The sequence below is a fragment of the Carlito syrichta genome, unplaced genomic scaffold (genome assembly GCF_000164805.1).
Source record: "Carlito syrichta isolate Samal-C Ts95f unplaced genomic scaffold, Tarsius_syrichta-2.0.1 Scaffold305643, whole genome shotgun sequence".
Lineage (NCBI taxonomy): Eukaryota > Metazoa > Chordata > Mammalia > Primates > Tarsiidae > Carlito > Carlito syrichta.
In genome coordinates, this window is record NW_007249739.1 from 358,140 (window position 1) to 383,988 (window position 25,849).

At 50.9% G+C, this 25,849-nt stretch overlaps 1 protein-coding gene across 1 annotated transcript in view; it reads left to right on the forward strand.

The window, feature by feature from the left end:
• The window catches only part of TG (thyroglobulin), a 279,837-nt gene that overhangs the window by 31,270 nt on the left and 222,718 nt on the right, over positions 1–25,849 (forward strand). Inside the window, exons 12-21 of the mRNA XM_008061957.1 lie at positions 123–260; positions 641–715; positions 1,359–1,471; positions 3,401–3,503; positions 4,402–4,602; positions 8,861–9,073; positions 10,388–10,542; positions 12,643–12,799; positions 14,994–15,218; positions 23,266–23,415. Of these exons, the coding sequence (XP_008060148.1) occupies positions 123–260; positions 641–715; positions 1,359–1,471; positions 3,401–3,503; positions 4,402–4,602; positions 8,861–9,073; positions 10,388–10,542; positions 12,643–12,799; positions 14,994–15,218; positions 23,266–23,415 (1,530 nt within the window). The remainder of the gene's footprint in view (positions 1–122; positions 261–640; positions 716–1,358; positions 1,472–3,400; positions 3,504–4,401; positions 4,603–8,860; positions 9,074–10,387; positions 10,543–12,642; positions 12,800–14,993; positions 15,219–23,265; positions 23,416–25,849) is intronic.

The following is a 25,849-nucleotide window of genomic DNA, read 5'->3' on the forward strand; positions in this document are numbered from 1 at the left end:
ATGTTTGTCCAATGAATCAGAAGGCCTCCTCTGTCAGAACAGGAATGTATTTGGTTGTCCTTGGTGACAGAGCCTGCACAGGGCAGGTGGTTACATTCTGCTTTCTCCTTCCCCCGCTCCAGCCTTCACCTTCTATCAGAGACACCGCTTTTCCCTGGGTGATGCAGCTGAAGCCTCTGCTCTTCTGTCATTGGGTCCCTACGTGCCACAGTGTGATGGATTTGGAAGTTGGGAGCCCGTGCAGTGCCACGCTGGGACTGGTAAGCCGGGATGGACACCCCCCTCTTTTTTTATTTTTTTGAGAGGAAAGAGACCCACGTGGGAGGCAAGCAGATCAGACACTCCAGGTTCTCTTCGACTGCTGGGGACAAATCCTTGGCTTCTCTGGCCTTCCGGTCATCTCACCCATGTCCCAGGAGCAGGAATCTTCAACCAGCCTGAAGGTCAAGGGGTGGTGGCTGGGGTGTCTTGGAGCTGAGACCTGTGACTGCGGACAGTGTCCAGCAGGGGCTCAGGTCTGAGGGACAGGGAGGTGATCCTGCTTGCACTGTTGGAGCACCAGGGAGAAACATAGTTCCCGGGACACTCGGGAGCAAGTCCCCAGGGCACTAGCTGAGCTCCCGGTCTGGCTCTTTTCTAGGGCGTTGCTGGTGTGTGGATGGGAAGGGAGACCTCATCTCTGCCTCGCTGACTGCCCGCTCTCAGGTCCCTCAGTGTAAGTGAAGCCCACAGAGTTTTCTCCCCGGGTCCCCAGCAGTGGCCACTCGAGGCTGGTCCCGCCAGCTGTGGCCACCCACCCGCAGAAGGTTCCATGGCCCAGCCCTTTAACCGGCCCCCAGACCTAGAGGCTCGAGGTGACCTTGGGTCTTCAAGTTGATACTCCCTGGTTCTTCACCCTGAGCCAGTGCCCTGGGCAGTTTCAGCCTCTCCTGTGGTTTCATCTGAACTTCCAGCCCCAGCTCAATTACAGAGGGGAAACTGAGGCATGGAGACATCATGTCACTTACACAGGCTCCCAGCCAGCAAGCAGCTGATTCTGAATCCCAGTCTAGACGGTCTCACTCTGGAAGCCGTGATCTTGCCTGGCTGTCTTTAATGGAAGGGACAGACGGCGGGGGGTGGGGGTGGGGGAGGCTCGGCTTTGGAGTCTGTGGTCCACTTGACAACTCAAAGCTGGTGCACCCCATGTGGGTGTTTGTCCTTGAACTGAGCCTGTCTTCCCTGAAGTTCCAGCTCTCTGTGAAGGGCACCTCCATTCACCCAGATGCAGGCTCGGAAACTCAGGGTCAGCCTGGGCTCCCCATCTTCCTTCAGCTCCCATGGCCGGTCCATCAAGAGCACCCCTCTCTGTTCCCCAGGCCCCACGACCTGTGAGAGATCTCGAACCAGTGGACTACTTTCCAGCTGGAAGCAGGCTGGGTCCCAAGACAACCCATCTCCAAAAGACCTGTTCATCCCAACATGCCTCGAGGTAGGCCTCCAAGGGTGTGGGAGGGGAGTCAGGACTTGTTTTCTCTAGTTTTTCAACCCATATGGTATCGTTAAAAACTCAAATGGAATTCTCATGCTGGTGTTTGTCCTGGACCTGGTAGACCTTGACTGTGTGACCTTGGGCACTCTACCTTTTCTGTGCTCCAGTTTGTTTAATTATAAGATCAGGTCACATTTTGTCCGATCTAGTGCTAGGATTGTGTGGAGACTACAAGGAAATATCTTTCATGAAAACTCTGAAAAATAATCGAAATGTGCACAGTTGCAACCATGTTTTTCCTAAAGTCATCTTGGCTGGGATGTTCTCTGTCCTAGATTCTCAATGTAGATGGAGGACATCACCTCATTTCACTCCCCAGCCTCGGATATTGCACTCATTCATAGCTTACTCAAGCCCCGATGTAACAGCTCTCAGAGAAAGGATTTATGCCCAGAATCCTAACACAGACATCTCTGGGTCTCAGTTCCTTTCCCTAACATAGGGATGACAGGGGTACCCCGACCTACTCAGCTCCCAGGGACCTTATGAAAATCAGATGAAACCAGTACTATCGAAGCCCATGAAACTGTAGAGTGCTGAGCCAAAGTTTCCTTATTATCGTTGTTTAGTGCTATGATCCTAGTCCCCAGTTACAGATTCGTTTTGTAGAGAACTTAGTGAAAATGGTTTACTCTTTCATTTCAGCTGACCAGCACCTGCTGTTGGGATACAATGCTCTGTTGTTCTGGGCACTGACGCTCGCTCAGAAAGAAGGGGAGGGTATAGCCTCTGGGGGCAGGAAGGTGGCAGAGTGTCTCAGAGCAGGACTCAGAGGCACTCTGAGTGCATGGGCCTTAGCCCAACCTCTGTGGAAGACACAGTGCTGGTAACTTCACCCAACCCCCTTGGGAAATGTTAGGTTAGTAGTTAGAATATTCTCCAGGTTAAGACTTGATCCTGTGAAATGTTCTCAGGCCTTTGCTTGGGTTTGAATCTCCCCTCTACAGCATCATCGATTCCCTCTGGGTCTTTATGTGAAATGAGGACAGTGGGGTCTCCAACCGTGGGGTACTGTGCGGATTGAATGCCACACTCAGGGTGGTCGAATGATTCACACAAGGAGAGCCTCACGGTTGCGTTCTCTGTACATGTTGGACGTCACAGTTATTGTCATTGCTTGTCTGCAAACAAGGCACGACAGATTATAAACTGGACAAGTGCCAGACAAATACTTAGAAGCATCCAGCGTCAGCATACCTATGTGGGCTTATGATTTTCAGATACTAAGTAGAGAAGACATTTCCTACCATGGAGGGAGTTCCTAGAAGGAACATGCCCGACGAGAGGCATTGCTCGGTGGATTTTTAGACGGGGAAACCAAGGGTGAGGCCCAGAGGTGGAGCAGGTGGGCCAGGCCAGAGAGGAAGGGGCTGACCCCTCCAAGCATAGTTTCCACAGGCCCAGCCAGACATCGGGCTTGGGTTACTGCCTAGCACTGGGTCTTTGTTCCCTGGGATGGATGCTTAGAGCCTTCTCCTAGGGCTGCTCGCTGAGATCATTTCTGGAGTCAGCAAGGTTTGTTCCGAGTGGCTGGGCTTTGAGTTTGGACCCCGGCCCAGGCCCGCTTCTTACTTACCAGCCATGGGGTGTTACTCTCCAGCTTTCCCACTCTGAGTGAGTCTCAGTTTCTCCCACCCTAAAATGGGCTCACTGCCATTCTTGCCTTGTGAAGTGATCACAACCATTCATCAAGTACTCTACCTGAAGCTTTGGGGACAGGAGAGCACCTCTCCCCAGCCCACCTCCCTCCCTCTGGAGAAGCTATCACCCGTGGGTATGGAAGGGACATGTCTGACATCTGTCCACCGTCAAGTTGGGTCCATGGGTGTCTTGTCCATGGCAACTGACATGATCTCGGCTTTGTCTCAGACAGGAGAGTATGCCAGGTTGCAGACGTTGGAGGCTGGCCCCTGGTGTGTGGACCCCACCTCGGGAGATGGGATGCCGGCGGGTTCCAACAGCAGCACCCAGTGTGAGTGGTCACCCCGCCCAGCAGTTTTGCCCACCCCCTCCCGGGAGCACTGGCTGTGGAGTCCCAAGAGCCAGTTTCATGTCCCAGATCTGCTACTTCCATAGCTTCCCCCACTTCAGGGGGGTCTTGCAAGAAGCCGACACGGCAGGGGCCAGGCTGTGCTTTGTGATGGGGTCCCCACAAAAGGCGCTGCTGGTGCTTTGGAGGGTTGACTCGCTTCATGGTGCTGGTACCCAACAGACTCCTTCTGGCCCTAGGCTTCCACAGCGATGTCCCAAAAGCACTCCGTGCTGATGTTCCCTTCTGCCCAAAAACCATGAAAGTGCCGTGGTCCTCAGGGCCACACTCAAGCTCCCGGCGTGATTCGGGGCCCATGCAGCTGGCTCCTCTATTGCTTTTGGCTTCTCCATCTCTTACACTTTGGAATCCAGCTCTAATAAATTCCAGTCAGACTTTTGAAGAAAGCAAACGCTCTCTTCCGCTGAGCCTTCACACATTCAGGTTCTGCTACCTGCAACCCATGCATCCATCCCCTGCCCAATATCCCCTGACTGGTTCCCACCCAGACCACACTCCAGGAAGCCTCCATGGGCCTCCACTGTGAGTCCAGCCTCTCCTCCTGCTCCTGTACTGTGCTGTTATTGCAGTATCTCACAGAGCTGTCCTGCTCCCTTGCTTGCTAAATCTCCCATGAAACCCTATGTACGCTCCTTGAGGGCAGGCAGTGGAGGGTGAGGGAAGAGGACAGAACTGAGCCGGGCCCAGTCTTTGCTCTGTCATAGCTCCGTATCCCAGTGGCGTGGCAGCCCTGGACCCCCAGGAAGCCCTCTAGGTGTGGGGAGAGCACATGGGCACCCCGCAGGAAGCAGGAACTTACCTGGCTTATCTTCATGCCAAGGCCCAAGCATCTGCAGTGTGCTCCAGAGTGGCGCGCTGTCCAGGACAACTGGCCCTGGCTACATCCCAGCCTGCGGGGAAGAGAATGGAAGCTTTTCCCCAGTGCAGTGCGACCTGGCCCAGGATAGCTGCTGGTGCGTCACGGGCAGTGGACAAGAGGTGCCCGGGACCCGTGTGGCCGGGAGCCAGCCTGCTTGTGAGAGTAAGTCAAGACCCCCCAGAGGGACCATGGGGCCTGTACCTCTCGCCTTTTACCCAGGCTGGTGGGCTTCCAGGGACGCTGGGCCCAGGGCATGGGAGGGAAGAGAGGAAGCACAGAAGGGAGGGAGTTGCTACTGGCTTCCATGGTGTCCATTCTCGTGTCTGCTTCCTAAAAAATGCTCAGGCCGGGGACTGGAGTCAGAAAGAGCCTGGCCAGGGCAAGCTTGGAGCTGGTACCTCATGAAGCTTGGCCACTGGCCTACTGAGCAGTTCTGGGTCTTGTCCTTCTTGTTCCTAAATGGGAGAAAGACCTCGATGGCAAGATCTCTGTGTGATGGCGCCAGCCCTGCTGGAGCACTTCAGAAATTCGTGGAATTGTTGACTTGTGTATCTCTATTTCTAGTTTTAAAAAAGTGTGTGCATATCAAATATGGAAATATACATCATATGAATGTATATGAGAATATGGAGCTCCATTATTGCATGTTAAGCTATATTGTTTAATTATAAATTACTTACCTTTATTTCTCCAAAAAATACTCAAGTCACAGGACATTATGGTTACTTTAAGATGTATGTGAGCAGAATTAGCTGTGATGGTACCTGGCTGTAGTCATAGCTACTTGAGAGGCTGAGGCAGAAGGATTGCCTAAACCCAGGAGGTCAAGGCTGCAGTGAGCCATGACTTCCATGCTCTCCAGCCCGGGTGACGGGGCGAGACTCTGAGACTCTTGAGTCGAACAACAATAATAATAACCATAATAAATTGTATGTGAGCAGGCAGTTTAGACTACCAGTGAATTTTATCCCAGGATAGTCCATGAAGACATTATAGAATATTTACTACAAATCAGGGTGGTGGGTCTGTCAGGGTTGCACTGGATGATTCTGACATTATTCCAAGTGTCTTTCGTGTTCTTACTGCTTTTTAAATCATTTTTCATCTTCCAATCCCTAAGCAACGTTTTGGACCTGCAGAGAAGTTTCATTAGGTCCAGCAAAACTTCTGGTTGACGTCTGCAAAGATGGGAGGAGCCCCAGAGGAGGGGGTGGGGAAAAGGAGCTGCCCACACCCCAAGCTGGGGCTTTTGTGCGATTTCATCAGTTCTCCTGCCTGAGCCTGCAGTGTGTCCAAGACTCACACCACATGCCTTTCCTCAACTCCTGTTTCCTCCCCTCTCTATAGGGGACCCCGCTTCTAACGCCCATGCAGCCATGCAACCCAGAGTGTCAGTCAGCAGGACCCCAGGATAAATCCTGGTGGGTCCACTTGTCAACCATGTGATTTTGGACATGTTCACAAACCTCTCTGAGCCTCAGTGTTGCCCTCTGTAAGATGGAGAGATAGGAGAGCTCATCTTTGTGACCCTCAGCAGCTCGCGGCTTGAGCATAGCACTTCCCGCTATAGGGCTTTGCACAGCTAAGTCAAGTCCTCCACACTCCTGGATCCTCACCTGCAGGACAGGGCCTATGGCAGCCCCGCCTCCCAGAGTTGCCTTGAAGATGGAGCGGATGCCAGACAGTGCTCCGGTGGTCCCAGACACAGAAGACAGACCATGTGCTGGTGGGTGGAAGCCAGCAGGGTCTGGCTTCTCTACTCTAGTCACCAGCGCATATTCCTGGGAGAGCCACCAAGCTCCTCTGGGCCTCTGTTTTTCCCATCTCTAGAATGGCAATAATGATTCCCAGTGGTCATGGTTTTGGAAGGATTGTGTGAGATTCAAGATGTAAAGTGCCCTCTCCCAGGCCTGGCCCACTGTGGATATTCAGTTCATTTTAGTCTTTGTACTTTTTCCCTTTCCCCTCAGCCCCTTCTCCTCTGCTGTGGGGGCCCTGATGGGTCACACCACAGACAGTCACATCACTGCAGTGACACCAGGAAGGAAGGCCTTGGGAAAGCATGTCTGCTGGGGAGGGTAGGAACACCGACAAGAGAAATGTCAATGTCCCAGCAATGTCTGTGACCTCAGGAGGAAAGGCCTCTCCCAGCCAAATCAAAGCCCTCAGGAGCCCACTTCCAGAAGGTTGTGGAGGACAAGAAACCCGAAAGGCCGCAGGTGCAGAACCTCCCTCTGGAAGAGAGAAGCTGGTATTCACTGAAATCCAGGGGCTGCTTGCATATGCATACACGGGCAACCGCTTCTTACATATCCACGTGTGTGACTAGCACTCTGGCAGATCTTGGAGACTGGGATAAGGATAATGGGGTTCAATCTCGGTTTGGACACTTACTAGCTTTCTGACACACCCAAACTATCCAATCTCAGTGTGCCTCAGTATTGCAGTTTATAAAATTGGTATAATGGGGGTACCCCATACTGTTGGGGGGCATTGAATGAATTGATGTTAATAGTGCTCTTAATGACATACATGGCACTTACTAAGTGCCCCATAGTAGTGTTAAATAAATACTCCCACCAGGAGGTAGGTATTGTTGCTATCCTCATCATTTTATGGGTGGGGAAACCCAGCCACAAAGAAGTTAATTAACTTGCTCTAGGGCACTCAACTAGCCAGGGTGCACAGCCTGACAGGCTGGTCTCAGAGCCCCCAGGCCTATGAACCCCCAACACACACACATACACACACACACACACACACACACACACACACACACACTCTCTCTCTCTCTCTCTCTCTCTCTCTCTCTCTCTCTCTCTGTCTCTCTCTCTCCCCGCTTGGTAAGAGCCAACTCAATGAGCCCACTGCAAATCACAGTGCACAGCCTTGTCCAGAGGCCCTCATTCTAAGAGAAAGAAACTCAGACTAGGCCCGGAAGATCAAAATAGATCATTCTTCATCTCTGAGGTCCCTGAATGCCCTCATATCACATGTAGATTGCAGATTCTACAGCCAGACATCTACTCGTCAAAACTGCACCTGAGTCTGGTCATTCACTCAGTCTCTCATCAGATGTGAGATTGTCACACTGAGTGTGTCTGCGCTTTGGTTTCCTCACCCACTCATGTATTTAACTCAACTTCATTGAGCTGTGTCATTGAGCATGGGCCATTGACCTGGGCAAACAAGGGAAAGGAGCCCTTTTTCTCCTGTAGACCTAGTCCTGCGGGAAAGCAGCGTGCAGGCCATCAGAGACTCAGATGGTTGGTAGAACGGAGGCTGCAGCGGGTGAGCCAGGAGTATAGGCAGAGACACCTGAGTTGCCTGGGGGAACCACAGAAGGGGCTGAGCTGATACTTGAGGGTCAACAAGGAATCTTCTAGACAGATGAGCAGGCAGGAGGAAAGGCATGGAGTTATGCTCAGGGAATGACCTGACCGGTATTCCTGGAAGCTCAGGAGACTGGAGGAGGTGAGAGTGGAGGGAGGAAGGCGGGCTCAGTGGGCGCACGGGAGAGTGTCTGGTGTCTGGCTCTAGTGTGATTTCTCCACCAGCAGCAGGGACCACGTGGGCCATGGGGGCAGATGGGCAGGGGACGAGCCTGGCGAGAGACTTTTCAAGCAGCTCAGGCAGAAGATGAGGGACGTCTCAGTGAGGGAGGTGGTGGCGGAGTCAGGAGATGGTGAGACAGTGTAAACCACGGCCAAGGCGGAGGAGGTGGACACTACAGGAGGGCCACCAGGCTGCTGACTTGGAACATCTGGGGCGCCACTTCACAAGCTGGTGGTCCTGAAGCAGGGGCAGGCCTGGGCAGCAGATGCTGAGATCAGGCTTGGACGGGGAGAGACTAGGCGGGATATAACTGGATTTAGTGGGGGGAAGAAGCTCGAGCGCCCAAGCTGGAAGTGAAACTGTACAAGTCACCCATGCTTAGGTGCTTGTTGAAACCGAGAGGGGCCAGGCAAGGCGGCTCACGCTTGGAATCTCAGCACTTTGGGAGGCTGAGGTGGAAGGATTGCTTGAGCCCAGGGGCTCGAGACCAGCCTGGGCAACATGGCGAGACCTCTTCTCCAGAAAAAATAAAAATAAAAAACGAGGCCATGTGCACCTGCAGTCCTAGCTACTCGAGGTTGAGATTGCGGTGAGCCATGATCGTGCCACAGCACTCCAGCCTGGGTGACAGAGTGAGTCCCCAACTCAAAAAAAAAAAAGTAAAACTAAGAGGATGAACTTACTCAAGAAGAAGACACGACAGAGAGGAAGGGGAGCAGGTTATGCCAGAGCCAGCCTAGGGGCCCAGCACATCCGGGGAAGAAAAGAGGAGAGCCTGGCACACTGCAGGGGGCTGTCCAAGGCAGGGTGCCCTGCCTTCCTGGGCCAGGCAAATGCCCACCACGGCCCGCTTCTCTCCTCCTAGGCCCGCGGTGCCCACTGCCGTTCAATGCATCCATGGTAGATGGTGGAACCGTCCTGTGCAAGATGGCCTCGGGCCTGGGTGGGGTCGCCATCCAGCAATGCCAGCTGCTATGTCTCCAGGGCTTCCAGAGTGCATTCCCACCGGTGCCATTGGTGTGCAGCCTGGAGAGTGGACGCTGGGAGTCACAGCTGCCTCAGCCCCGGGCCTGCCAGAGTGAGTGACCTGGGGATGTCTGTCCTGTAGCCACTCCCTCTTGGGGATGGGGCTGGTGACCCAGATGAGGGTGTGTGGCTACCTCCCCTCCCCACCCAAGTGTAGCAGATTCACGTGAGCCAGGTGGCACCAAGCAGAAGAGAGCACCCCATGGGGCATCTTCTAGAAAGAGCAGATGTGCTCCAGCTCCCTGAAGTCAGGCTTCTTTTGTCAGTCTCTAGAACCATCTGCTCCTTGGGAAGATTGCTATTATTCTAGCCCTCCTGGGTATCTTGGGTACTAAACAAATCTGGGACAGGTAACTGCCCTGACGGCCAAGACGATGGTGTCAACACATTCAGAGCTGCTTGTCTGGCCTCTGGGAGCCTCTCCCAGCCTCTCCCCCAGCCTACCTGGACCAAGGCTAATGCCTGCCAGAGCCAGGGACAGTGGAACCTGCACCTGGTGGGGCATCCATTCTGGGACCTGTGTCCTGTGTAAATATCGGCCCTCCCTCCCAGTGCTCTGCACAGAGCTCCTTTCTCCTGCTCACATGCTGGACCCACTGAGTGCACATGCAAAAGTACCCACACATGGCAGCGTGGCAGTGCCAGCCTCCGGTGGAACGGGGCAGGCAGCTGGGGCCTGGTACTTGGTCCACCCTGTGCAGTGGGAGGGGCATCTGAGAGAAGGTTCTGGATTCTGGGATTGACTGTCACCAGTCTCTGGATGACTGTCAGAGTGTCAAGAGCAGTATTTTTTGCAAAGCGCTCTGGGTTAGAGAGACCCCCATCCAGAAAAAGCTCAAAATGTGATTTGGATAAATAAGTGACCTGTCACTTTGAATGTGACAGGGTGGTCTAAGCTGAGATCAAGACCAAGATAGTCACAATTGAATCTAAAGCAAGGGGCTTTGGGAAAGAAAGGCGTGGATCTTGAATTCCTGAAGTTGAATGCAGACCGTTGTGTGTGATTGATTGTTCAGGTTGTGAACAGTGCCATTCCTATACCAATGCCATCCCCGTATTCTATGTTACCTATTTTTAACCTGAAAAACCATATGGAGTGGCCTGTGTACAGGATAGTATGAAATATTTACCAAGGGGAATGTCCAGGACCCCCAAATGTAAAGCACCCTGGTGTAGAGGCCAAGGCAGGACTGAGCTTGCTAAGTCGTTTCAGAGACAAGGCATGGTGCTAGGGAGTGATTAGATGCAGAATGGTGGCACAGAAGGCAGTGCTTGTGTGTTTCAAGCTAAATGAGGAAGGAAAACCCAAACAAAGGAAAGAACCCTGCAGGTCTCTCCCTTCGCTGACCCTGCGGCTTGTCTGCAGGGCTCCGGCTGTGGCAGACCCTCCAGACCCAAGGCCACTTCCAGCTCCAGCTCCCTCAAGGCAAGATGTGCACAGAGGACTACACGGGCTTGCTGCAGGCATTCCAGGTCTTCCTGCTGGACGAGCTGACGGCCCAGGGCTTCTGCCAGGTTCAGGTACTGGTGGCCTTCCCCGCCCAAAGGGCTTGGGTCACACTTGGGTCACCGTGTCAGAGAATCTCAGGGCTCCCCTGACCCTGTGGATCAGGTTCAACCGTCACTCATTTTACCACGTGCACACTGAGGCCCCAAACTGGGAAGTGACTCGCCCAGGTTGATTCAGAGCAGCAGAACCGGATCTGTGTCCACCTTGACTGTCCTTTCTACATAAAGACATCGGACATTTACTGAGCATCTAATAGGCACATCCCCAGACACGAATTAGCAAATGCAATCCTCATAGTGACCCTATTATTATTACCATGTTGTAGATATAAAAAGTAAAGGCCAGAGAGGTAAAATAATTGGCCCAGAGTCGTGCAGCCAGGTCAAGGTGGGGCCAGGCAGACTGACTTGAGCACAGAGCTGTGGTGGCCACGCAGTACTGTCCCCACCCAGGGAGAAAGCTTGAGGACGTGGAGCAGGAAGCCTGAAATGTCATCCTGCTCTCTCTGCACCATGGGGCCAGATGTGTTTCTTAACAGCCCTGCAAGGAGGTGATCACGGTTCCTCCCTGGAAGAAGAGTGTGATATGCCAGCTGGCAGGGCGTCCCACCATAAATAACAAATACCAGAGTTTTTCAGCCATGTGATACCCAAGGGCCTTGGCGATCTGAAGTCACAAGTGTTCAGAGAGGGAGTCTTGAAAAATTTCCCAGTTAAAGAAGTCTCGTTCTGCTCAAAGTTTGCTAAATCACCAGGGTCACCCATGTGAAGAATTTTGGAGAACACACGTTTTCACAAAACAACACACTGAAAGTCTTGAGTTTAAAACAAATACAAGAATAAATAGGCCTTTTTCTCGAAAGATATGCACTGACAACAATATCACACTGCCTGTTGTTTATTGAGCACCGACTGTTTGTGGCACCAGGCTGGGAGCGCTGTAGTTCTCCCCTCTAATCCTCATGGCCCTCCACATGGTGGGCATCAGTAGCTCCCCCCATTCAGAAGTGAATTCACTAAAGCCATGGCCAGGTACGCGAGTTGCCCAAGGTTTCTCCATAGCCCAGTAATTCTAGGTCTGTCTGGACCAAGTGTATTTACTTATTCACTCCCTCATTCTTACCTTTACCAAGTATTTCAGTGCCTGGTACAGGCTGGGCATGGCTTTAGGCTCTGAGGATGATCAAAGATCAACAAAGCCCGACACTAGTTGAAGTGGGAAGGATGGATTTTTAAACCGGAATATGCTACCACAGTGGGAAAAGAGTCCAGGGTGAACGGGGAAGTGGACTTGGATTTGGGCAGAGATGACTGGATGCTTTAAGGGGAGGTTGAGGGAAGAGGAGGAGTGAGCGGGGTCTCAGCAGAGTCAGATTTAAAAAGTGGGAGAGGGGGTTGGTCCCTGTGAAACTTGCCTGGGTTTGCTAACTGGCCCTAGTAAGTGAGGCCCCTGCCCTCTCACAGAGGCTGGAAACTAGGGCCTCATTTTCAGGTGCTGGCTGGGGGATCTTAAGAGGTTCCTCAGCCTCCCCGAGGCGAATTCTCCATCTGTAATGTGGGCTAATGATAGTCCCGACTTCACAAGTTTGCTCTGGAGATTAAACGAGCTAATATGTTTAAGGAACTTCACACAGGGCCTGACGAATGGAACATGTTCAAAAATGGTGCCAAGAGTGCTAAGTGCCTGGCACATGGCAGGTGCCATAGGAACACCCACATTCACTTTCTCACCTTCCCCTGGGGGTATAGCACAGGGTGCAGTGCTCAGTAAGCGCTTGGTGCCTGGCAGTTGGGGTGGGTGGCATTCTAACTCTCAGGCTGCATCTGCGTTGGCCACCCATGGCTCGCTTTCAGGGTGCTGTCTGGATCCCAAAGAAGGAGGTTGAGGGTTCTCATGGTGAAGACTGAAGGTCAGGGCCACATCAATTCTGAATTATGAGTTGGTGACAGGAGTCTTCACTTTCCTCCTAGTACCTTCGAGGAACCCTCCAGACACCCAACCTTTTAATGAACTAACTCCCCTCTTGGGGAAATTCTAGCTCCTTGTGTAGACTCAACAAAACTGGTTTCCGACTCTGTGCTCTGGAACTGACAGCATTTGCTTCCACGTAGGTGAAGACCCCTGGCACCCTGGTGTCCATTCCTGCCTGCGACAACTCCTCTGTACAGGTGGGGTGTCTGACCAAGGAGCGTCTAGGAGTGAATGTCACATGGAAGGCACGGCTTGAGGATATCCTGGTGGCCTCTCTTCCCGATCTGCACCACATTGGTATGTTTTTTTGCACCATCGCCTTGAAGAAGCCGTGCAGTCTCTCTGAGTCTCGGTTTCCTCATCTGTCAAATGGAGATCGTGAAGCCCATGATGTCTTCCTGAGAGGATCATGGGGAAAGATAATTATTAAAACTCTATAAACATCAATAGCATTCTAGCCAAAGCTTACTAGAGCTAAATCATATCAACAAAGAGCCTGACTTTGCTTTTGAGACCATCTCCAATTTTCTTGATTTTCTGAGGACAGAGAAGTGAGACAGAAAGTATGGAACAGAGAGCAGGGTGGGAAGAAGTCTTTATCGGTTTAAAATTGACGTCTCACCCACTTCTAACTATGAAATGTCTTAGCCCACTTACACTATTAAAACAGGGCAGTTAGGATATGGATATATCTAAAGAGGACAAAGACAGAAGAAGGAGGCATGAAGGAATTTTATGATCACGGCTATGAGCACGCAACATGTGTCACAATGAGATTTCTGGGTGATCTTAAGAGGTTCCTTAGCCTTTCCAAGGCAAATTCTCCATCTGTAATGTGGGCTAATGATAGTCCCAACTTCACAAGTTTGCTCTGGAGATTAAGTGAGCTAATATGTTTCCATGTACTTCTGACCACTGATAAAGGAGGCATCTCCACTTCCTTCTACCTTCCTGTGACCAAACACCCGGAGGCAGGTCTGGCCGGAGCAAGCCCTCTGATCTGGGAGGAGGAACTTCTGAAAAACATTGCCAGGAAGGAGACTGTGTCTCTGTCATTCTCTAGTCCTTGGGGTGATGCCCTTCTGTGTGGAAACACTGCCTTCCCTCCAGCACTAGGAATCAGGGGCCCACTTGCGCCTTCTCCAAGAAGAGCGTGGGTAATCTGGGGATGTCTAAAGCTGCAACAGCATGAGCTGTCTATTCCTGGCTTCAGCAGAGAGGCAGCGACACCTGGTTTCAGGCCATGACTGGCTTCCCAGGAGGCCAGATGTTTGCGCGTGCTGGGGTCTGACCTGGCTCCTGACATGGCATACACCTGCTTTCTCCTGGGAAATACTTTTTATTGTGTTAACTGCAGGCATTTCAGTGAGCTTAATTCCAGGGAGAAGACCACATCACGCCCTCTTGTCCTCACCTTCCCTCTGAGTGTCCCCTTCACACACATTCTCTCCCGGGAGTCTCACCCACTCCCAGGGAGGTGTTTCTGGGCCATTTTTCAGAAGGGGAAACTGAGGCTCAGAGGTGTTCGGTGCCTTGTCAAAGGTTGAGGTGGAGGAGTATCTGAATTGTGCACTTTATTTTTATTTTTTTATTTTGTATTTTTTTGAGTTGGAGTCTCACTCTGTCGCCCAGACTGGAGTGCAGTGGCCACTCCCGGCCACCGCAACCTCGACCTGCTGGGCTCCAGCGATCCTTCTGCCTCAGCCTTCCGAGTAGCCGGAATTACAAGCGCGCACTACCATGCCTGGCTAATTTTTTAATTTTATTGTAGAGATGAGATCTCGCTGCCCAGGCAAGTCTCGAACCCGCGGGCTCAGGCAATCCACTCACCTCAACCTCCCCAAGGCACAGGATTACAGGCTGAGCCACGGAGCCCAGCTTAGATTGTGCGCTTTAGATTAGTGACAGAAGATGTGCTCTCCTGTAGCAATGTGGGTCACATCAGTGCCACAAAAATGACAGGAGCCAGGAGATTTGGTTGAAGTCTCACTCTCGCTTCTGACTCCTGTGTGACCTTAAACCAGTCCATCTCCTTCTCCTGGTCTCAATCCCCCTCCTCTGTAAAATGAGACACCAATGCCGGGCTCGGTGGCTCAGCCTGTAATCCCGCGCCTTTGGGAGCCTGAGGTGAGTGGATTGCCTGAGCCCACGGATTCGAGACCCGCCTGGGCAGTGAGACCTCTTCTCTATAATAAATCAAAAAATCAGCGGGCGTGGTAGCGCATGCCTGTAATTCCAGTTACTCAGAAGGCTGAGGCGGAAGGATCACTGGAGCCCAGCAGGTCGAGGCTGCGGTGGCCGGGAGCGGCCACTGCACTCCAGTCTGGGCGATTGACTGAGACTCCAACTAAAAAAAAAAAAAAATGAGACACCAGATTGTGCCTCTGTCTCCTTGGTCTCCAGGACATTCGAGGCAGCTCTGTCCCCTTGAGCCCTGTTGGTCCTTGCAGGGAATGGTGAGGTGACATCTGTTTTATCCTGTGTGTTGCAGAGAGGGCCTTCGTGGGCAAAGATCTCCTCGGACGCTTTGCAGACCTGATCCAAAGTGGCACGTTCCAGCTTCATCTGGATTCTAAGACGTTCCCAGCAGACACCTCCATCCGCTTCCTGCAGGGAGACCGCTTTGTTGCCTCTCCCAGGGCATGGCTTGGGTGCCTGGAAGGATTCCACCGAGTCTCGACCACCAGTGAGGCCAGTCAGGACCCAGTTTGGTGTGGTAGGTTCACTCTCTCTCCCTACACTGTTCTGAGTGTCATACAAGATTTCAGGAAAGGGCCCTGGGACCCCAGAGAGAGGCTACTAGGCATACAGATTTGAGGGTCATCCATTTAGTCAGTCAACAAACATTTTCAGTCATCCACTGTGCGTGGGCATAGCGTCATCACCTGTGAGAGGGAAGGAGGAGGTGGACCCGATGTTTGAAGCCCTTTCTGTTAGTTCCTGGCCAGCATGGACCCTGGGGCTGGGCTGCACTGTCTTTATGAAGCAGGCGGATGTCTACTTTGTATCCTGGGTGGGCATTTTCTAGTCTGGTTGTAGCAATGTGTTACTCACCACATTCCCCAAATCAGCCCAAGACTTGACAACTCAGGGAAAGCAATTCCTAACAGGGGTTTACTTGAGTTGTTCATGCCCTTGGCCATGAGTAGTTTGGAGGCCATTTTCACTGGACTGTGCTGTGAAGTTCTTGACGGGAGGCTTTGTTCATTTCCTATCGCCATCATAACGAATTTTGTGGCTTAAAACAATACAAGTATATTGTCTATATTGTCTGATAGATCTTTAGATTTGAATTCCAACATGGGTATCACTGCAGGGCTACCATCCTCCTGAAGCCCTGGGGATATCTGTCTCCTTGGCTCCTCCAGTTTCTAGAGGTTACCCCCCTTTCTTGGCTGGTGGCTTCCTTCCCCTGTCATCGAAGCCAGAAATGCCACCAGTTTCTGGCCCTTCTCTCTCGCCATATCTCCCCTGCTCTCTGTCCCATCTGAGGACCTTGTAATTACACCCAACTGCATCACCCTGGATCCTCTTCTTACTTGGAGGTCAGCTGATTAGTGACCTTAATTCTATCTACAACCAAAATTCCCCTTTGCTGCATAATCTACTGTATTCACTAGTTCCAAGGATCAGGATGGGTGTGTCTTTGTGGGGGGGCGTCATAATATCTGCCACTGCAGTCCAGGCGTCTCCTAATGAAGAGCATTTCTCCTTTGTGGAGTGAGACAGGAAGACATTTTCCTTGAGTTGAAGAGAGACATCTTTTAGTTTATTCCTCATTATTTATATTGGTTGCTACACAAAAGCTACATGGCCTTTCCTTTTCTGAAATCCACGCCAAATTCTAAGCTCCACAGTGGATTAAAGATGCAGCTAAATCTTTTTTTTTTCTTTGAGTTGGAGTCTCACTCTGTCACCCAGACTGGAGCGCAGTGGCCGCTCCCGGCCACCGCAGCCTCGACCTGCTGGACTCCGGCGATCCTTCCGCCTCAACCTTCCAATAGCTGGAACTACAGGTGTGCACTACCACGCCTGGATGATTTTTTTGATTTATTATAGAGATGAGGTCTCGCTGCCCAGGCGGGTCTTGAACCCGTGGGCTCAGGCAATCCACTCACCTCAGCCTCCCCAAGGCGTGGGATTACAGGCTGAGCCACCGAGCCCGGCTGCAGCTAAATCTTAACACAGAAAACAGAAATGCAACCACGTCCCACTAGAAGGTATAGAGGATTTTGCAGTTACAATACACCTTCACTGATATTTAACTCTCACAATAGTCCCGAACATTTCCTCATTTGACCAAACAGGCTGTGGCGCAGATTAAATGCAGTTGTGCATCTCTAGTGCCCAGAGCAGGCTGACACATAGGAGGGACTCCAGGTCACCTGATGTCCGTGGGCAAGTCAACCCCATAGACATCTGGGACCAGAGCCCTGGATCCTTCTTTCTACCTCATGAGACTGCCCAAACCAAGAGCGCAAGAAATGGTTGCAAGCGTTGATGGTACCCCGCCCCCCAGAGTGGGCAGAACTGGAGTCAAGGAGAAGGAGGGTCCTGCAGAGAACACCTGCCACTATGTTCTCAACTTTATCATGAAGAGTCTAGGGCTCTAGTAAGTGTGTGTATGTGTCCTTTAGCATGTGTTTATATGTGTGCATATGTGTGACTGTGTAGGCATGTGTGTGTGCATATCTATATGCGTACGCACATGTGATGCGTATATGTGTGCATGCATGTGAGTGTGTTTGTGTTCATGCATGTGTATTGTGTGGCACATGTATGTATGCACACACATGTGTATGTTGTGTGGGGGCTGCTGGAGACTGCTTTTAGAGCTACCCCAGGTGGTATAGCCCCCACTTCCAGGTGGAGGTCTGGAAGTTGTACCAGGAGGCCTATGGCCAAGGGGTGCCCTCTGGAGCAGTGAGTTAAGAGGGGGAGTGAGGAGATGAGGATGGAAGCTAAGGGCTGCCGGAGAGCCTGTGTTGACTCTGCACCTTTAAGGAAGCTGATTCCTTTCACCCCTCCCCACACACAGATAACTTGGAGCTGCTGGCTTGGAAACCCCTCCCCCTCCCCGGTTCCTTTTAGGGAGCCCAGTTACTAGTTACTATCCACCAGGAGATGGGAGGGGAAGGCTTGGCTCCCTTTTGCCTGAAGGGGGAAGCCAGCGGGTGTTGAGGCGTGGGGCTGGGGAAGCAGCAGCTGGTGTGGGAGGGTGGTGAGGGTTTCTGAGGGCCCTTGTGGACCTCAGAGTGGGGTCCAGGAAGGGACTGGAGGGGAGACCTCACCCAGAACGTGCTTGCTCGAGAGCAGAAGTCAGCAAGCTTTTTCTTTTTTTTGAGTGAGAGTCTCACTCTGTCGCCCAGACTGGAGTGCAGTGGCACACTCCAGGCCACTGCAGCCTCGACCTGCTGGGCTCTGGCGATCCTTCCACCTCAGCCTTCCAAGTAGCTGGAACTACAGGCGCGCGCTACCACGCCCGGCTGATTTTTGATTTATTGTAGAGATGGGGTCTCGTCAAGTTGCCCAGGCGGGTCTCAAACCGGCGGGCTCAGGCAATCCACTCGCCTCGGCCTCCCAAAGTACTGGGATTGCAGGCTGAGCCACCGAGCCCGGCAAACTTTTTCTTTAAGGTAGCAAATGTTTTAGGTTTTGTGGACCCTACAGTCTCCATCTCAGTAGCTCAACTCAGCCATTGTGGGGCGAAACACGTGACTGGGCTCCAATAAAATTTTATTATCAAAACAGGAGGCAGCTGGATTTAGCTCCCAGGCCTGCATTCTGTTTTCGACTGCTGCAGCCTTTAACTGACTCACAAAGACTTGTCAATCACGCCATGCAGCCCTACCCCTTCCTCCAGAGGGTAGAAAAATCTGAAAGGGAAGTCACAAAAGCCACCGAAAGCCTTGGTTCTTCTCTAGCGTCACTGATATCTGTCCTTTATTGAGCTTCTGATACGTGTGAGAACTCAACTAACATTTCTCTGTCCAGAGAATCGGCTGTTATTACCAATGAGGAAAACAGGGCACTAGCGCTATATAGTGTTAGGAAACTGCTCTTCCAAGCCAGGGGGCCTGAACCTGAGTCCTGACTTCAATACTTTGTCGCTGTGGCTTCCTGGGAATGTCCCTTACTCTCAGTAGGCATCATCTGAAAAATAGGGAGAAAAGTCCCTTTCTCATGAAGTTGTGGTTTAGATAGCCTGAATAATGGGTACAATGTGCAGCACGTAGCAGGGTCTTGATGGACGGTTTTGGTGTTGAACTTGGCGGAGCTGGGATCTCAGCGCAGATCCGTGTACCTCTAGGTGCTTCGTTCTGTCCTCTGCTTCACACATCCTGTCCTCCTCTCAACAAGAGGCTTCTTAGGGAAATCGAACTCTCTGGTTCTTGTATCTATTCTTGCTGGCTCTTTTCCTTCAAAAACACACCTGGAGCCAGGTTTGGTGGCTCAGCTTGTAATCCCACACCTTTGGGAGGCTGAGGTGAGTGGATTGCCTGAGCCCGCAGGTTCGAGACCCGCCTGGGCAGTGAGACTTCATCTCTACAATAAATCAAAAAATCAGCCGGGCGTGGTAGCACATACCTGTAATTTCGGCTACTGGGAAGGCTGAGGCGGAAGGATCGCTGGAGCCCAGCAGGCGGGGCTGCGGTGGCCGGAAGCGGCCACTGCACTCCAGTCTGGCTGACAGAGTGAGACTCCAACTCAAAAAAAAAAAAAACACACCTGGGACACAGCTGTGTTGTGACAAGGCGGAGTATTGTCCTCTGGTGATGAAACAGGGTTTCTCTGTATCATCTTGGGGGCTCATCTGGGTGGCCCCCTTGGAAAACAGTGACTCAGAGGGCGGGTGGACACCAATAGCCCCCAGGACTCAGGCGGGCATGGTAGCCTTGATTCCGGGAGCTGACCACTGTGGAGAGTGGGGGCTGTGTTTGCAGCTCTAATGGGGTCAGTTTTGTTCACCCTTTGGCTTCGAGGACAGTCATATGACTTCCCCTTGAAATCACCTACTGGCAGCCATGGAGCAGATTCATTTATGAAGGCTCCCAGGGAAATTGTCAAGAGTTTCTATTTCCTATTCTGGATAACATTGACCTTTACTCATTCACTATAAATTCTTATAATAGAACTAGTTCCCTATAGAGTTTTGTTCTGAAGTAATATGTTATGTCTTCCTTCCCTCCCTTCCTCCCTCTCTCTCTCCTGTCCTTTCGTTTCTTTCTTTTTTATTTCTTTTCTGCCATCCATTCATTCATTCATGCTTTCAAAATAGAATTATGTACCAAACACCATGCTCTATGCTCAGGGGAGCAAATGACAAAGCTCCACGTTCAAGGACCTCACAGTCGAGCTGGGGAGAGGTAGGTGAATAGGCAACTCGACTGTCACGTGAAGAAGCCCATCACAGCCAGGTTAGGGCCTTCAGGGCGGGCGAGCTAGGCTAGGGATGCTGATGGAAGCCTTGAAAGATGAATGGGAATTGGTGCTCAGACAGGAGCAGACAGGAAGTGGTGTGTGTGTGTGTTTGCACATGTGTGTGTGCATGTACCCACGTCCGGGGTGCTACAGTTTGTGTGTTTGCACGTGTGTTTGTTTGCACATGTGTGTGTTTGCACACATGTGTACCTGTATTGGAGTGCTAATGTGTGTGTTTGCACATGTGTGTGTGCTTGTACATGAGTGTGTGTGTGTGTACCCGTGTTGAGGGTGCTGAGGTGATGGAGAACATTCCAAAAATGGAGATCTGTATGAAAGCAGGAAGTTGGGGAACAACTATGGCGACAGTGCCCATGATTCCCACAGTTGGGGTGCCAGGTGTGTGGAGAATGTGGCAGGAGCTGGGGCCAGAGACAGACAGGGACAGGCCAGGAGAGATCTCGGGGCACAGCAAGGGTCTTGGGCTTGTGAGGGCCCCCGGGGAACAATTTTAACTTAGAGAAAGACGGGACCAGGCGTGAGCTTGAGCCACCTTCCTGAGGAGTGCAGGGTGGCTGTGTTTCCTCACAGATATTCCTCTTCATCAGAAACGTGGCTGTCACTCCTGGGGTCTGTGGGGAAGGGCTGACGGGAGGGGTAGCATGATCCCAAAGCTGTGAAGCTCCCAAACTCAAGTAGTCTGAATCGTCCCATTTTGTGGAGGAGGCAACAGAGGCTAGGGGTCTTCTGAGGATGTCGAGGGAGGGGTTTCATGGAGGGTAAACACCCAGTTGTGGCTGCTAGCCCAGTGATCAGGAGAGGAGCCCCTGATGAGGGAAGAAAAATGGTGTTACAACTGTGACTCTGGCTCGTCCTGACTCACAAAAGTGCTCTTTGGGATGGAAAAGGCTCTTGATGTCAGAGAAGAGAAAGGACTGGGGGGAAACCATGCATTCCCTTAGTACCCATGAGAGCCCGGGCCCATGAGGCTCGCCGCAGGGTTGGTTCCTGGGTCTCTCCATCTTGCATCTCTCGCACCTTGGGCTTGGAGGGCAGAGTGACACGGACTGGCTGAAATGCTTTCGTTTTCCTTTTGCAATGGACTTGGAGGCCGCCTACTTGAAAAAAGTAGTCACAGTTCTGGGCTGGAAGTGCCAGAGATCGTCAACAATCTGACTCATAGAAGTAACGAAACTCCACTCCTGGGGGACAATGACAATTGCTCAGGGCAGACCGAAAAAACACGCTGTTCTGTTTCCAAGACGTGGCTGGAATTTCTAGTTTACTCAGAAGTGCCAAGTGCACACGCAGCCCAGAGGTAGCAGTGCTAGGTCAATGCTGGCTCTGCCCCAGCGTGTCCCATTCAGAGGTGCTGACTCCTCCACCAGAGGGAGTGACCAGGTTGGTGGCTGGACAGAGGCTGTGGCTTGGAGATTTATGAATGAGACTCAGACCCAATCTCTGTGGCCTCACTGCCCGGTCAACCTAGACCTTGAAACTCCATTTTCTCCAGTCTTGAATGGAGGTGACACTGTTCCCATGGGGTTGTGAGAAAAACACATTGAGACATCTGTCACTGGGCTTGCCATAGTCTATAATTTTACTTCCCCAGTGTCCATGGAAAGTATGCTAGGAAGTCATGCCTGAATGTCCTGGGACTCAACTCAGTAGTGAAACGGGATAAAATACTAACTCTTGGGAGTGATCACCAATGCATGTAAAGCACAGAGCAGAGTGAGAGGTTCAGCGTAAGGGTTCCCAAAGTGGAGGCAACCCTCCTTCAGGTCCCCTCCCACTTGGGAACTCTTCTGTCTTAATAAACTCCTGCTTTCTCACCAAAAAAATAGCGTTCCTAAAATGGGCACAATCTTAGCACCCACTTTTGACTGGGTAAAAGCTCACTTCTGGAAATTACTTGGAACTCTTGGGAATACAACACTGAACCAAGAAAGAAAGCAAAAGAACCTCTTCTCTGAGCCATCATGACCAGTGGCCAACTCCATGTACGTTCTTCAGGCCAGAACTCCTTGGCCTCTGACTTGGAACTCTCAGAGAATCCTTCTTAGAACTCTATCTAACTCTAGAGTGTTCCTGGCTTTGCAGCTGGTATCCTGTTAGAGGAGGGACTTTGGGAGGAACTAGGAGTGTTAGAATCAGAGGGTCACAACGACCTAGAATGGGCAGATTCTTAGCGTAACACGGGAGGGATAAGGGTGAGGTGGGTGAGGCACCCAGGGTGCAACACAGAAGGAGGGTGTCACTCTTGAGAGTGTCCGTGGCAGTTCTGAGTCAATCAAAGCCCAGCAGTCTTGATAGTGAGAGCCTCCTGATTGTGGATGCTGAATGCTCACTGGCCTCCTCTAAGTCCTGGGTCTGGGTCACACTTGATCGACCAACAGAGAGAGAGACTGCAGGCATCAAATGAGGTGGTGCCCAACCGCTGGGATTGCCTCCAGAGAGGGTATCCTTTTTGCACAGAGTAGGTGCTGAAGCTGGCTACAAGAAGGACTTCCTTAAGAGTGAATAATTTATTGAGCACTGAGTCTGGCCTTATGATGTGTACTCCATGTACACTGTCTGTCACTGCACTCCAATGCAATAGTATTAATATTAGATATATAGTAATATTATTTACTCCCATTTTGCAGAAGAGAAAGTGGAGCTTCAGAAAAGTCAAAAGTTAGGCTGGTGTAAGCAGTTTGGGGACTCCACTCAATCTCTCAGACCCCAAAGTTCATACCCCTGCCCCTCCACCCTCTACCATGACCTTAACTTTGGGAAGTGTGACCTTAAACCATGGCAACTGTGGATAGGTTTTCATCTTTCGAATGCTTCTCCAACTTCATCTCCTGTCTTTCTTCCCTTTGCAGACTAAGTTTCGGTTCTGCAGTGGCTTAGTTTGGCTTTTCTTTTTCCAACTTTGAACAGTCCAAACACTCCTATCTTTGGGTTTTTGCGTGTGCTGTTCCCCTGCCTGGAATTCCCTTCTCCTGGACCTTTGCCCAGGCTACTCCTCATCATTTGAGTCTCAAGCACTAGGGGGGGCTCCCTCACCGACATGCCTGCCTCTCCTGCCTCACCCATGCCCGAAGTTCTTGTCTGACTCTATCACCTCTTGTGAGCATGTCATACAGCTCCTGGCAAGCAGGAACCCGTCTCTCTTGTTCACAGCCACATCCCTGCCCCAGGGCCCAACACACAGTCGGGCCTCAGTGGACACTTGTTAAATGACTGCGCTCTTTGACCTTTTTAAGGATTTCATACACCCTGTGTAGTGAGATTGGAACTGTAAAGCAAGTGTCCTGTTTTTTGACGTTGCTTTTTCTATTTATATTTTCCAGTCAAGTGTCCCGAAGGAAGCTTTTCTCAAGATGAGCAATGCATTCCCTGTCCTGTCGGATTCTACCAAGAACGGGCAGGTAGCTTGGCCTGTGTCCCATGTCCTGTGGGCAGAACAACCACTTCTACTGGAGCTTTCAGCCAGACTCACTGTAAGTTCTACTGGGTCCTGCTTTGAAAGAGAAACCCTGGAAGACAATGGGATGCAACAGGGCTCCTCCATTTTGGCACCTTTGACATCTTGGAACAGATAGTTCTTTGCTGTACTGAGCATGGTAGGACTGGTGGCATCACGAACTCTTAGATGCCGTCAGTACTCCCTCCCCTAAGCTGTGACAACCAAACATGTCTCCAGACATTGCCAAGTGTCTTTTAGGTAGAAAGAGGGAATGCCAAATTGCCCACCATTGAGAACTATTGGATACACAGCGTGATAATCAGAGGGGCCGCCATCTTTGACTCTCTATCTCCTGGCAGACTTGGCCCAGTTATCTTGCCTGTGCTATTCCATTCAACCCTCTCAATGCCCCTTCTAGGTAAATATTGTAAGTTCAACCTTTAACAGATAAGAAGACTCAGGCTCAAAGAAAGGAAACAGCCATAGTCACCCAGCTAATTGATGACATAACTGGTCTTTGATCTGGGTTTTGTCTGATTCTGAAACTCTGGGTTTTTGTGAGTCAACCTTATCAGATTGAAATGTGGAAGATATTTTCCACCTCTAGTTATTTCCGCTGTGTGGCTCATGTTCCCTTTCTGACCCCATACACTTGTCAGGACTGTGTGTGCGTGCAGCCTTCCCATATGTCATGTGATTTCACTCGACCTACTTACTTGTTAGTCACCTAGTATGGCTGGGTTTTTTCCTGGCAAGACCCATAACGTGGCTTGTTGTGCATCTTTTCTTGTTAGTCTAAAATTGGGTCAACATGAAGCAAACCAATTTTTAAAATAAGTGATCAGAAGAGATCAAGTCACTTTCTTTGGTTAGGGAAGTTTCCTTGGTCAGGAGAGCTGTGGTCCCAGAACAGTGATTCTAAGAAAGTAAGAGGAATTTTATAGGCTGGGAGTCGGGCATTTTTCATGGAGAGGAAACACCCTTGGTTTGTACACATGGGCTCTAGCACCTGTAGTTTGAGATGACTTGAAGGGCTATCAAAATGCCAGAGAGCAGCTTCTTAATAGGGGATTGCTGTGCTGTGCTGATTCTTGTTTATGGGGGAAGCAACAGTGGCAGGGAACAGAGAGAGAGGCTGGGGCTTGCCTTACCAGGCCCAGTTCATTCCTACCCTCCCTCTGTTACTGTAATCGAGGCCAAATCATCTTCCTTCTCTGAATGTCAACTCCCCAATCTAACAGATGCGGCCACGATGTCTCACTCATGAGGTGGTTATGCAATGTGTCTAGGTTCAGGCTGATATTACAAATTGCCACAGACTGGGCAACACACATTTATTTCTCACAGTTCTGTAGGCTGGAAGTCTGAGGTCAGGGTGTCAGTAGGATGCTGAAGGTTATCTTCTTGGTTATGTCCTCACACGACCTGTTTTTGGTATGTGCACAGAGAGGTAGAGAGAAAGCTCTCCTCTTTTATTTCAAGTGGAATCGAATGTTTAACATAAACAATGAACACTCCTTTTCTACCCACTTTTGGAGAGAGCTTTGATCACATTTCCATGCAGTAGAAGAGGGCTGTGCTGCATTATCACACCACTCGCCGCCCACCCCTGGTATCTTCCCTGAGGAATAGACTAGATTTGAGTGAGTGGTTTTCCAGGGTCAAGGCTGAAGTCTGTGAGAAGGACATCAATCCCATCATAGGGACTCTACCCTCAGAACCTCATCTAAACTTCCCAAAAGCTTCACCTCTACATCCCATCACTCTGGGGATTAGAGCTTCAGCATAGGAATTTGGGGGGACACAAACACTTAGTCCATAGCAAAGTGGAATCATATGTTTAACATAAACAATGAGTACTCCTTTCCTACCCACTTTTGGAGTGAGATTAGATCGCATTTCCATGCAGTAGGAGAGGGCTGTGCTGCGTCTTTGCTTCCCCAACCCCTGACATCTCCCCTGGGGCATAGACTGAATTTGAGTGAGTGGTTCTCCAGTGTCAAGGCTGGAGTCTGTGCTAAGGGTCTGCTCATATTACAGAAGCTTCTTTATGACTCATGAACACCATTGTTCTGCTCGCTGGGATTTGTGTTCTTAGAGCGAATCCCACTGAAGAGAGAAGAACCTGCCAAGTCTGAAAGGATGACAATATTTCATTGGTTTCCATTCGGTGTTAGGACAGCTCGTAGCATCCCAACTCCTTGCTATAGCTGGGGTCTCAAATATAGTTCTTACTTACACTTTTCTCCTATGTTGCCTAACTTAGCCAGTTCTGTGGACTATTTTTGATATTCTGTGGCTAACTGAGTAAATCTTTATTTACTTGTTTGTTTACTGATGTGTTAATTCACGGGTAGCATGTATGGCATGCAAAGTATTCTATTTGCAAAGTAGCCTTTGTAACCTCCTCATAAAATAGCCGTTATTAATCAATGGCAAATCGTATAACCAACAGTCTTAAAATACAG